Source organism: Limulus polyphemus, unplaced genomic scaffold, assembly GCF_000517525.1.
Source record: "Limulus polyphemus unplaced genomic scaffold, Limulus_polyphemus-2.1.2 Scaffold573, whole genome shotgun sequence".
Lineage (NCBI taxonomy): Eukaryota > Metazoa > Arthropoda > Merostomata > Xiphosura > Limulidae > Limulus > Limulus polyphemus.
In genome coordinates, this window is record NW_013666183.1 from 182,197 (window position 1) to 196,792 (window position 14,596).

Here is a 14,596-nt window from a genome sequence, read left to right on the forward strand (position 1 = left end):
ACTACTGCTAAAGATTACTACTGCTAAAGATTATTTTATGTGATTACGTAAGGAAAGTAAGTATTGGAACTCAAGATGTTAATTCGTTATATACTGTGTACAATTTGATGACGTGTGCATAAAAGAACCTATCTTAGCGACATCTTAAAATAAAAATGTACGGTATTTCTTGTTTAAACGTTTTAGGTATAGCAATAGAGTCAACACTATTACGAAACTAATGTTTGAGACCTTCATTTACCCTAAAGGTTATTTCGTTTCGTAACATATGAAGATCATGGGCACATTTATTTTGACATCATTTTATATATATATATATTGATTTCTATTCATGGTGATACTCTGGGTAGTGTGCTCAAGTTGTGAGAGGGTCAACTTGGGCGACTATGCGTGTTCTTCAATGTGTCTGCTGCACGAAAAGGCGTTTTTCATAAAAAAAAATGAGTTATTGATTCTAACTATACCTTGATAAACATTTACTCGGTAAACGCAGTTCTGATGAACTGCAAACTATAGAAATTTGCTGACATCCTTGAACCAAATTGTTACATACACTGCACAGAGCTAAGTCATCGATAATACGTAAATACTGTCTTTTAATATTCACTGTCCAAATCTTACATGTCTTGCATAGTGCAGACTATCGTACTCAGACTAAAAGATTATTTACCTCTTGATCTAGGAAGGACTGGAATGCAGTAGTTGGGTTCAGAGAATAGATAATATTGGCTTTATCTACCTCTTTCTGAGCTTTGGGAAGTTTGAACAGTCTCACAATATTTTCCGCCTACGTTTCAGGGCAGAAGAACGCCCTGTTAATTTAACTACCGTTTGTTTCTCTTTATTTGGAAGTCCAAGTCCTTGGGAAATTGAAGAACTTCAGGTTTATTTTCCTCCTCATTTTTCAGGAAAAGAACATCATAGCTTCATTTGCCACTCAATGAACGTTGGAAGACAAGGTCACTGGGAGATCATAATACCGTAGCTTTGTTTATCTCTCTCTAAACGTTGGAAGACAAGGTCACTGGGAGATCATAACACCATAACTTTGTTTATCTCCCTCTAAACGTTGGAAGAAAATGTCACTGGGAGATCATAATACCATAGCTTTGTTTATCTTCCTCTAAACGTTGGAAGACAATGTCATTGGAAGATCATAATACCATAGCTTTGTTTATCTCCCTCTAAACGTTGGAGAACAAGGTCACTGGAGATCATAATACCATAGCATTGTTTATCTCCCTCTAAACGTTGGAAGACAAGGTCACTGGGAGATCATAATACCATAACTTTGTTTATCTCCCTCTAAACGTTGGAAGACAATGTCACTGGGAGATCATAACACCATAACTTTGTTTATCTCCTCTAAACGTTGGAAGACAATGTCACTGGGAGATCATAAGTCGGTCCGGTATGGCCAGGTGGTTAGAAAGCTCGACTCTCAATCTGAGGGTCGAGGGTTCGAATCCCCGTTCCACCGAACCTGCTCGCCCTTTTAGCCGTGGGGGCATTAATATGACGATCAACCTCACTATTCTTTGATAAAAGAGTAGCCCAATAGTTGGCGGTGGGTGGTGATAACTAGCTGCCTTCCCTCTAGTCTTACACTGCTTAGCGCAGATAGCCCTCGTGCAGCTTTGCGCGAAATTCAAGCAAACAAACAAAACAATCTTCCAACGTTTAGAAGGAGATAAACAAAGTTATGGTATCATGATCTCACCATGACCTTGTCTTCCAACGTTTAGAGGGAGATAAACAAAGCTATGGTATCATGATCTCACAATGACCTTGTCTTCCAACTTTTAGAGGGAGATAAACAAAGTTATGGTGTTATGATCTCCCAGTGACATTGTCTTCCAACGTTTAGAGGGAGATAAACAAAGCTATGGTAGATTGTTGTGAGATTTACAACACCATAGCTTTATTTAGCTTCGTCTTTGAATTGTGGACCTGCAATACAAACTGAATGTTTTTTTTTAAATTCAACTTTGATTATTTACAATAGACGTGTTTACAATAATTTGGAATATAAGGGGTATTGTTCTGATTTATAAAATGAGTGCCATATTACGTAACTATCAAACTTTTTTTTTAAAAAAGGTATAGTTATCAATAATATATTATGTTTGTGAAATTTCAAATTTAATAGGTTTATCTCGCTCGACATAACAGAACTAAATAAATCAATTTTGTCGTATGTTTATGGTTGCATACTAAGTGACAAGTAACAACTGAGAAAATAACTTAATGCCAATCAAATCAAGTTTATAGCATATTTTGTGAGCTTTTCATAAAAAAAAGCTATCAGGAGCAGATAATGGCGACATTTATGTAATAATAATAATGATAACTAGCAATGTTTGTTTTCTTTTATCTTAAACACCCCCAGTGACACAGTGGTATGTCTACGGACTTACAATGCTAGAAACGCAGAGCACAGATAACCCATTGTGTAGCTTTGTGCTTAACTACAAACAAACAAAATCTTAAGATAATTCTATTCTTTTTTTTCACAATAAACACACACTTCTATTTTCGTTTGTATAAATGACAAACCTAAACAGGCGTCTTTCCGAGTTTTAACAATATGAATCCAAGGGTTAGAATTGAATACAGCGTTAGTGTATATTAAAGTTGTATGTTGACCACCTTTTCAGTCCTGTAGACACCATTTATCGCTCGAGACGCAAGCATTTTCTTCCTGACATCCTGAACGCAAATTGCGCGAATTTCATCTAAAAAAAATTGCCGTCAAAACATTTTCCTTTTCAGTTTAAAATTCCAATTATATGAGACACTTGATGCAACTAAAATGGCGATTTGGTACCAACTACGTGATGATAAGGACTTTCAGATGTGTAAAGAACGTTTTTTTTTCTGTTTTTGTCATAGTCATTCATGTGCACCCAGACCTCGCCTTATATCGCAATAAACTTTAATCTAGCAACAGATTTACGTACAATGTATTTTTATATAATATTCTGTATTTTATTTTCCTCCAACCAATGTTTCTGAGTTTGTTTCTTTACCAGGCAAGGTCTTTATGAATTGTTTTATGCGCATTTGATTATGGTATTAATGAAACTTCTTAGCAATATCACCTTGACAACGATAGCTGCAGTTCTACTTATGGGTTGAGGGTTACTGTTTAATGGATTTCCATACCCTCATATGAATGTACTAATATTTTCTTATCGATGTTATTTAATAGTTATACATGTAGTCGTTCTTGAGATTTGTATGAATCAAACGTTGCATCTAACTGGTATTTCACTACAAGAATATTCTTCTACGGCAACGGCTGTGACATAGACCTCCAGTCAAGAGACTACTATTGTAGCAGCATTGCACTGTCCAATGATCAGAAATTCGGGGACCAAATATATAGATCTTAACCCTGATATTAATGGTGCCACCACTCACATTTGTGGTGACCGACTTCTGTATTGGCATGTGTCATTGTTTTTTAGGTACAGTTTATTAGTATAACATGTCATTGTGACGTGTTTATATATTTTCATTGCTTTCCTTCAACTGTTGTTCAAACAGCTGGACAGCTGATATAATGAAGCTAGTACTGGTTGGAATAAAGTAAATTAGGCTTACACTAGAAAAAAAAACGGTCGAGTTAAATTTCTTAATAAAGTTATGAAAGCACTTAATACTCTTACTGGTCGTTTTAATGAATGATGCGATCATTTTGTTTGTGTAAATCAAAACTATTTGTCTAACAGGATATTAAGAATGTGTAAATCTTTATTCTAAGTAAATTACAGATATACTAGACGTACGTTGACATCGCTTTAAATACTAAACCATAAAATGAGCTTAAAGCAGACAAAAATCAACATTAGAAATAAGGTTTTATAATAAGTGTTAAATTAAAGCAATGTAGGCGAAAAATATATTTCGTTATTTACTTATATTTGTATTTAAAATCGTTTTATATTTATTTTTGTTTGTTTGTAATTAAGAAAAAGCTGCACAATGAGCTCTCAGTACTATGCTCATTACGGATATCGAAATCCGATCTTTAGAAATACAAGTCTACGGATAACCCGCTGAGCCACTGGGAGCTTTATATTTAATGTCTAAACACATTATTTTCTGTTGGCCCAATCTTTACCAAGTTTTTTCTAGAATGTTCTACGTTTTTAGAGATAAAGTGAACAGATATCAGAATTTTCGGTCGAAGCTACACAAAGCCATCTGCGAATAGCCGTCCATAATGTTGAACTGATAGACTAGAGGGAAGGCAGCTAGTAAACAGCACCCATAATCAATTCTGTAGGGAAGGCAGCTAGTAAATAGCACCCATCATCAATTCTATAGGGAAGGCAGCTAGTAAACAGCACCCATAATCAATTCTGTAGGGAAGGCAGCTAGTAAACAGCACCCATAATCAATTCTGTATGGAAGGCAGCTAGTAAACAGCACCCATAATCAATTCTGTATGGAAGGCAGCTAGTAAACAGCACCCATAATCAATTCTGTAGGGAAGGCAGCTAGTAAACAGCACCCATAATCAATTCTGTAGGGAAGGCAGCTAGTAAACAGCACCCATAATCAATTCTGTAGGGAAAGTAGCTAGTAACCAGCACCCATCATCAGTTCTTTGACTACTCTTGTTTGGGCGAGTATTGGGATTTGACCGCCACTGTTATAATATACCCACGACGTCAAAGTGCGGATTCACAGTCTGAACACGCTAACCACTAGATCACACCCAGTTTTTTTTATTGATATAGATAAAGTAACTTGATACTAAATAGTCACAGAGGTCAGTTTTTTTATTGATATAGATAAAGTATCTTGATACTAAATAGTCACAGGGGGCAGTTTTTATTGATATAGATAAAGTAACTTGATACTAAATAGTCAGAGGTCACACCCAATTTTTATTGATATAGATAAAATAACTTGATACTAAAGAGTCAAAGGTCACACCCAGTTTTTTTATTGGTATAGATAAAGTAACTTGATACTAAATAGTCACAGAGGTCACACCCAGTTTTTTATTGAGATAGATAAAGTAACTTGATACTAAATAATCACAGAGGTCACATCCAGTTTTCTATTGATATAGACAAAGTAACTTGATACTAAATAATCACAGAGGTCACACCCAGTTTTTTATTGATTTAGATAAAGTAACTTGATACTAAATAATCACAGAGGTCACACCCAGTTTTTTATTGATTTAGATAAAGTAACTTGATACTAAATAGTCACAGAGGTCAAACACAGTTGTTTTTTATTGAGATAGATAAAGTAACTTGATACTAAATAGTCACAGGGGTCAGTTTTTTATTGATATAGATAAAGTAACTTGATACTAAATAATCACAGAGGTCACATCCAGTTTTTTATTGAGATAGATAAATAGATAGATAGATAGGGATTTTATTGACTCCATCTATATCAAAGTTCATTTTTAACAGACATTCATATAAAGTTTGTGTGTGTTAAAAGACGTTGATGATGTTCTACACTTTAAGACAATCATTATGGTGACAATACGCTCAATGCACTAACAATCATTGTCGTGACAATACGCTCAATGCACTAACAATCATTGTCGTGACAATACGCTAAATGCACTAACAATCATTATCGTGACAATACGCTCAATGCACTAACAATCATTATGGTGACAGTACGCTAAATGCACTAACAATCATTACGGTGACAATACGCTAAATGCACTAACAATCATTGTCGTGACAATACGCTCAATGCACTAACAATCATTATCGTGACAATACGCTCAATGCACTAACAATCATTATCGTGACAATACGCTCAATGCACTAACAATCATTATCGTGACAATACGCTCAATGCACTAACAATCATTATCGTGACAATACGCTCAATGCACTAACAATCATTGTCATGACAATACGCTAAATGCACTAACAATCATTATCGTGACAATACGCTCAATGCACTAACAATCATTATCGTGACAATACGCTCAATGCACTAACAATCATTATCGTGACAATACGCTAAATGCACTAACAATCATTATCGTGACAATACGCTAAATGCACTAACAATCATTATCGTGACAATACGCTCAATGCACTAACAATCATTATCGTGACAATACGCTAAATGCACTAACAATCATTATCGTGACAATACGCTAAACACTACATTGTTTTGCTCTTCACCAACTTCTGCCTGCCTCTCTCTTTCTACGTCTAGGGCACACATTAACAAGATACTGCAAGTAACATTGAATTCACCAGTGTTATAAGATAACTCAATGAAATTCTGAAAAGCGCATTTGTTATGAGAGAGAGGTTCTTATACATTTTGGTCTTGTATCTAAATAAACATGCACATTTTCCCAAACTAATTCTAAATGAGCACTTACAGGAAATTGCAATAATTATTCAAGCATAAGTTTATAATATGTGTAGAAAATTCAACACCACCCAAACAAAAGTTGTTTTCTTTAATTCTGATATTTTAGTAACCAACAATTCAACAAAGTCCCTATCTGGTTTAAATGCATAAACATTTTCAAACCAAGAGTTTTCTACATACCTTCTTTTAAGTTTATAACTTAGACTTTCAAACTGAGTTTCTCTGCATACCCTAGTGTTTAACGTGTTAACAGTTTTAGAAAGCGGAAGTTTTTAAGCACTAGTGCTAATGTTTGAATATAAGTTAATTTTTACAACCCAAGAGTTTTCCTTTTTCCTAAATGTTTAATCAGGTTAACAGCTTCTGCACATTAATCTTGTTTATTTTTTCTTTACAACTTATATTCTGTACATAGAGAAGTTTGAAACTAATTTAAAAAACGAAACTTATTTTCTTACTTTTCTCTTATTCAATAGCAATTACGTTTAATCCATCTAGTTGTACTTCCTTGACGCCCTTGACGCTATTTATCGATTTAATATGTCTACAGGTTGAAATTACAAGACTTAAAATTCACTAATTATTAAACACCTTAACATCAGTTAACTGTTACCTAACAGAAGAGTACTCTTTTAATTGCTTTCAGCCCGGCATGGCCAGGTGGTTAAGGCACTCGACTCACACTCTGAGAGTCGCGGGTTCGAATCCCCGTCCCACCAAACATGCTCGCCCTTTCAGCTGTGGGGGCGTTATAATGTAACGGTCAATCCCACTATTCGCTGGTAAAAGAGTAGCCCAAGAGTTGGCGGTGGGTGGTGATGACTAGCTGCCTTCCCTCTAGTTTTACACTGCTAAATTAGGGACGGCTAGCGCAGATAGCCCTCGCGGAACTTTGCGCGAAATTCAAAAACAAACAAACAATTGCTTTTCAAATTATGTACAATTAATTATACAGTAAGATGAAAGTTATTACTCTGTCATTCAATATTACATTACAATGTTTTGCAGACTAGATTTTCTCCTCTATCGTTTCGATAAAGTTAAGGAGGTTAAGTGGCTTAAGATAAGTTGGAACCGTAAAAATCTCAACAAGTTAACCCTTTTACAAAGCTTTACGTGTAAAGATTTCTACTAGTCTGTTTATTGAAACGCTTAATTAAATTAGTGTTTCGCAAAGCACGAAAATAACTTCACTGCTTATTCAACAGTAAATTAGGTTAACATACATTTAATGTAATATTTATTAATATTTTGTTGTTGTTTTTAGAAACTACGAACAATTTTATAACATAGCACTGGATATTTTCCCAACATTGAACAAATTAATAACGTGATATGCTGTGGGTTTCAGTATTTGGCTTTTACTGTTTACCTAAAAGAAAACTAGATGATTAGCATGGTAGTACTTTTTGCCAGTTCATGTTGAGTAACAGAATATTGTAGTTAGGATCAAAGTACTACAGAAAAAAAAAACTTGAATGTTTAGAACGTAAGCTTCTTTAGAATGAAACTAAAACCAATACCCAATGTTTTACCGACTTAACTAGACAGTCTCGTGAGTATTATGATGCATTAATAAGCTTTATATTTTCGCCAATTTCTCGGGTTTGGACAAGTTTTTAACATCATTCTTCTTAAGGGCCAAACATCAAGCTTAGCGACGATTTGAAAATTCTTGAGAAAACTTTTTCACATGAAATTAGCTATTTTGAATGCTATGGTGATTTCTATTTTCTATTTGTTACTATTTTCTTTTTAGTGGCAAATAACACAATCACGAGTATCTTTTGAAAGATAATTTAAGTTGGCAATATTTTTTTTTTGTCATTAGACAATAATAATGGCATCTGGTTTAGCTCTTTTCTTATAATTTTTCTATCATGTACAAAATTAACATATCATATTTTATCACTCCAGTACCAAATGTGGGGTTGTGGTTTTATTATTCGCGTCCCGTTACCGCAAAAAAAATCTCTAAGTTGGTGTGTTATAAGAGTGACAATAATAGCGCAAGAGTTGATGATTAGGCGGTGTTGACTAGCTGCTTTCTCTCGATCACCTGAATATTATCAATCCAACAAATTCATGGTTTCACACACACACACACACACACAACCTGATTACACATTTCCTAAAGTGTTAAGATTTTATAGACAAAACAGAGAAAGCTTAAAACTAACAAAGACAATCACGATTGTTTAGTGTAAAAATTCTACCCAATTATTTTATTCGTATCTTTACGAGTCAGTTGCGTAAATTGCATTAAATTTACTCAATTATACAGAGAAAGTTTAAACTAGCAAAGACAATCACAATTGTTTAGTGTAAAAATTCTACCCAATTATTTTATTCGTATCTTTACGAGTCAGTTGCGTAAAAATATTACGGTACATTCAATTCGACACTTTTAAATGTGAAATAAAAATGTGATTATTTTTGAAGTAAAAGTACGAGTTATATATACCTTCTAGAACGATATAATTCAAAAGCAAATAAACGTAAAACATTTATACAAAAGTAGTTGCAAAATTAAATTCAAAGCCCCTATATACTATAGTTAGGCTTACCTGCTCGCTTGCCTGGGCGCTATTCAATTGTTTCTTCCATTCACGAAAGCTGGAATTCCTCGTGTTTCTATCACCTTTGATAAGCTTTCCAAATTCTACTGTCACGGGCAAAGCTGTGACCACGTTGCCTTTTTTATTTCGAAAATGAACCTGTTCTGCTACAGAGAGAGAGAGCATTGTGACTAATGAGATCTCACAGCCAAGCTTCGTTTCCGAACCTGAAAGACTTTAACAAATCGGAGTGGTTCTATCGCTTGTACTGAAACTCGGCTCTTTGGAACGCAGTGTTTAAACGTTTTACGGAATTCTGGAGTAAGTAGCGACGCCTAGTGGTACAAGGTATCTAGCATTATCAAAGCGCCGAGTGAAACAAAAATAGTTAATATGAAAATAGTGAAAAAAAAAAAGAAACTGATAAATGATGACAAATTTCCTAGTGTATGGAAGGATGCTGCTTGAATATTATTTGTCAGCGAAACTTTACGTCTGCATAATTACTTTTCCATTAAAGTATTGGCAACCAAAAATGTGCAACGAACAACTGTAAATCTTCAAAATGTTAGTAATTTATTTTGGATCAGATGTTGAAATCCTACTGGAATGAATAAAATAAAATTGGTTCTATCTATCTGTAGTTTTCATTTATTATATGGCAATAATTTTTTTATCTTTCTATTCATTCACATTCTAGAAGTAGAATACGCATTACTTTTACAATATGAAAGTTGCTGAAATCTTGCTAAACGTGCTCAAATATGAAGTTCCCACCGCGGTGACTTCGGAGGTAAGTTTGAGGGCTTATAGCGATAAAAATCGGGTTTCGATAGCTGCGGCGGTCAGGGCACAGATAGCCCATTGTGTAACTCTACGGTTACTTAAAAGCAAACAGGATTGTGTATTAATGTTTACTGTTTCACGCACCTATATAGACCAACGAGAGACATTACACATCTTTTTATGGCTATAGATTTTATATGATGTTGACATAAAACAACGCAGAATCATTACTGAAGGATTAATGGGTTTATTAAAAAACATGAGTGATTTGTCGCTGATCGTTTTGAGACTTCATCTAGTGTTAGCGCAGGTGTATGTAGTCTCTTTCTCTCGGTTATAAGTTTGTGGTTCCGGAAAGCCATTTATTATGCCTTTAAACCTAAACCGAATAATATCAAGAAAAGAGTATGTATGACTTTAGTTTTATGCCAACTCATATCTTGAATAAAGTTAGTTTTATATGAATACGTATCATGAATGACGTTAGTTTTATATGAATACGTGTCTCGAATGACGTTAGTTTTATATGAATACGTATCATGATTGACGTTAGTTTTATATGAATACGTGTTTAGAATGACGTTAGTTTTATACGAATACATATCTCGAATGACGTTAGTTTTATATGAATACGTGTCTCGAATGACGTTAGTTTTATATGAATACGTATCAAGAATGACGTTAGTTTTATATGAATACATATCTCGAATGACGTTAGTTTTATATGAATACGTGTCTCGAATGACGTTAGTTTTATATGAAAACGTATCAAGAATTACGTTAGTTTTATATGAATACATATCTCGAATGACGTTAGTTTTATATGAATACGCGTCTCGAATGACGTTAGTTTTATATGAAAACGTATCAAGAATGACCTCAGTTTCGTTTGAATACGTATCCTGAATGTTGTAATTTTTATATGAGTATTTTCTCATATAATAATAGTTTTATACCAGTATGTATCGTGAGTGATCTTAGTTTTAAGATGTCGTTCAGATTGAGAACATACCAAACCCTCATTAATATATATATATATAAACAGATTCGGCTTTGCGTAGATATCACAGAAATTAAAAAATAGTTTCAATCTCACATGCAATTGTTATTAAAGCCATTCGATGCTATTCACAAATAAATGGACGTATATTTTGATAAGAGCGGGCACACATCTTGCGATGCTAACGAGCATTTTCACATCAAACAAAGCCACGTGAACCAGGAGAGAGTCTATTATTTTGACCCCAACAACACTTTTAATTTTGATTAGCGAATAAACCTCTCTTCTGACATCTGATTCCAAACGTATTCCGATCGCGTAAGATGGTCGGGTAACAATATCCTTATCTGTTCTTCCTGGTTATTGTATGAATAATAAGGACATTGATGCCTGCTCTCACGTTCAACATAACGTCGGCGAGGGTAGAAATTGGTTAAGATTTATACCACCGTTAGCTCGAGCTTGTTTTGTCGTTTTACTAGATTCGTGTAGCGTTCTTTCGGCATTTGTCAAAGTAAGAAAACGTTCAAGTGTTTCATTAAAATTCAACAGCGGAAAATCCAAAACAAAGAGATACATCTAGAAATATAGTACTCTCGTCAGGAAGCGAATCAAGCATTGGGAATGTTTCGTGCTAAAGTTGCGTCTAACTTGAGAGACGTAAACTAACGTTAATTGGTGAATTTTATTTCTAGATTTGTATTACCCTGTTTACGATGCTATACGAGCTTGTCGAAGAAATTCGTAAACTCTGAACACGTTTAAAAGTAAATCAGTTTAAAGACAGTACAACAATTAAGTTAATTGTAACATTCAACAGAAATAGAGCGTAATTCAGAGCATTCTTTACCTTTGATGACTTAAATATATATATATATAAAACCAACAATAAAATGTACTCCAGATTCATTGCTCATTTTTTTGGGCTTCCCAAAACCCTGTACTTGATGTGCTGTGATTTCAATGAGCTTTATATAATTAGATAATTGGTTAAGTATAATATATGTGTAATTTTTAAAGAGTAAAACATATTTGTCCATTATTATTTTAGAGCTTAAAATATGAATCTACTATTTGTTAGAAAGTTCATTGCTAAAGAAGCCCTCGAGAAATCGAGGCAATCTATTTTGGAGCTGAAAATAAGTTTAAGAAACATGTTTTTTATTCAGATTTTCAGTGAATGTACGCCCACTTTGCGTACTGTGCGTCAACGTTTGCATTACAATTGCTTATTTCACTATTTTTTGGACTATTGTGTTATTGCCTGAGCTCGAAATACCGCTTTAGATTCTAAAGCTATCTCAGCAAAAGAACAAATTCAATGAGAAAATTTTAAAGAGATTCTGAATGCATAGCGTAAAAACAAAGAGGCAAAAATTAGTTATTAAACCAGGGAAAGCCAAAGCATAAATTCATTATGATGAAACTTAGAAACAAAACCAGTTTTTAAACTTGGCAAAGAATAACGATAAATTCAATGGTAAAGCGTTTGATAATTTTGAGTGCATAGCTTTAGATGTAGACACAAATAACTGTTAAACTTTGCAAAGCAAAACGAAAACTTTAAAAAGAAAACTTTATGGCATTCTGAATGCATAGTGTTATATACAGAAGCAAAATTAATTGTTAAACCTGACAAAGCAAAAGCACAAATTCAATGGTAAAACTTTTGGGAATTCTGATTGCATAGCGTTACACACAAATACAAAATAATCTGTCAAACGTGGTATTGTAACTTTAAGCCTAGAACAAAGCGGTTAGCATACGCTTCTTGTATGTGAATGTTTCAAGTTGTCTCATGTACGCTTACGTAATATAAATTCCTAATAAGATCGAAACCGTGTCCATAAACACAAGATGTATTATCATTTCAATTCTTAAAAGCTATTTTTTGAAGAAAACGTGATCTGAAATAAAGACATGATTTACTCAGAAAACTAGAGAAATAAATTTATTGGATAGATAACTTCTATCTGGAATAAAAATAAAATATCATGTCATTACTTTCCATGTTCCCAAACCAAGCGTTAGCATGGAAATATAAACAGTTTTTTTACTTCAAAACCTTCACCGAACTACCACTTTTACCTATATTACCTTTCACTTGATAATTTTTACCTTAAGCCTAGGTAAACTGCTACCTTTCTATCTACCACTTGATATCCTTCACCATATGTTTAGGTAAATTCTTACCTACTTTATCTACCATTTGTCATTACTTTCCATGTTCCCAAACCAAGCGTTAGCATGGAAATATAAACAGTTTTTTACTTCAAAACCTTCACCGAACTACCACTTTTACCTATATTACCTTTCACTTGATAATTTTTACCTTAAGCCTAGGTAAACTGCTACCTTTCTATCTACCACTTGATATCCTTCACCATATGTTCAGTTAAATTCTTACCTACCTTATCTACCATTTGATAACTTTCATATATGTTTAGGTAAAATGTTGCCTATGTTACGTACCTCGTGATATATATATACCATATATTTAATCAAGCATTTAAAGTTTTTGTGTTGTTTTTTCTGGGATTGATTCATAGTTCAATCTGTTTTGTTTTTTCTGTCCAACTACCTACTCAATATGTATTTATTAAAGTACACAATACAGTGTATATTAATTAAAATTAAACTCAGTTCCACACTAAGATAAGTATCTAAATCCAATATCAAGAAACAAAAGCTTGTTCTACCGTAATATTAGATCTAAACTTTATTTTAGATTACTTAATACAGAACTTTGTCCTTGCCTACTATCAAATCCAAATATACTGGCACAAAGATTCCGATATTAGTTTCGGCACTTTTACATGCCCTCCCTGGTCGGACGGTATCTCACAGAGTAACAGAGGTCAGTTTATTGGTGACATTTGACCCTGTATTTCTTGTAGGATGTCACAGAGGAACAGAGGTCAGTTTATTGGTGACATTTGACCCTGTATTTCTTGTAGGTTGTCACAGAGGAACAAAGGTCAGTTTATTGGTGACATTTGACCCTGTATTTCTTGTAGGCTGTCACAGAGGAACAGAGGTCAGTTTATTGGTGACATTTGACCCTGTATTTCTTGTAGGATGTTCGCGATAAGAAAACAGTTTAGTTTCAGAAATGTTGACGTTGTATATGCTATGAACTCCACAGATTTTAGAAATTCTTTTTATGTAATTTTCTGTTTTGTAACTAATTGTGGAGAATTTCCATTTTATGTGGTGGTCAAAATCTCCCAAATGTAGGAAAATGACATTATTTCTGTTTTTGTACTAGATATCTCTTTTATGTTGTGTTATTCTTACAACAGAACATTAATAATCATTTCTAAACACTTACAACATATTTCTACACATTTATAATCATTTCTAAAGACTTGCAACATATTTCTACACATTCATAATCATTTCTAAACACTTATAATATATCATTTCTAAACACTTATAATATATCATTTCTAAACACTTATAACATATCATTTCTAAAGACATACAACATATTTCTACACATTAATAATCATTTCTAAAGACTTGCAACATATTTCTACACATTCATAATCATTTCTAAACACTTATAATATATCATTTCTAAACACTTATAATATATCATTTCTAAACACTTATAACATATCATTTCTAAAGACATACAACATATTTCTACACATTAATAATCATTTCTAAAGACTTGCAACATATTTCTACACATTCATAATCATTTCTAAACACTTGCAACATATTTCTACACATTTATAATCATTTCTAAACACTTATAAGATATCATTTCTACACATTTATAATCATTTCTAAACATTTACGACATATAATTTCTAAACATTTACGACATATCATTTCTACACATTCATAATCATTTCTAAGCACTTAC

At 33.4% G+C, this 14,596-nt stretch overlaps 1 protein-coding gene across 1 annotated transcript in view; it reads right to left on the reverse strand.

The window, feature by feature from the left end:
* The window catches only part of LOC106459192, a 67,401-nt gene extending 58,210 nt beyond the window's left edge, over window positions 1-9,191 (reverse strand). The window contains exon 1 of the mRNA XM_022385622.1: window positions 8,946-9,191. Within this exon, the coding sequence (XP_022241330.1) occupies window positions 8,946-9,122 (177 nt within the window). The 5' untranslated portion in view covers window positions 9,123-9,191. The remainder of the gene's footprint in view (window positions 1-8,945) is intronic.
* Between the last annotated feature and the right edge of the window lie 5,405 nt (window positions 9,192-14,596).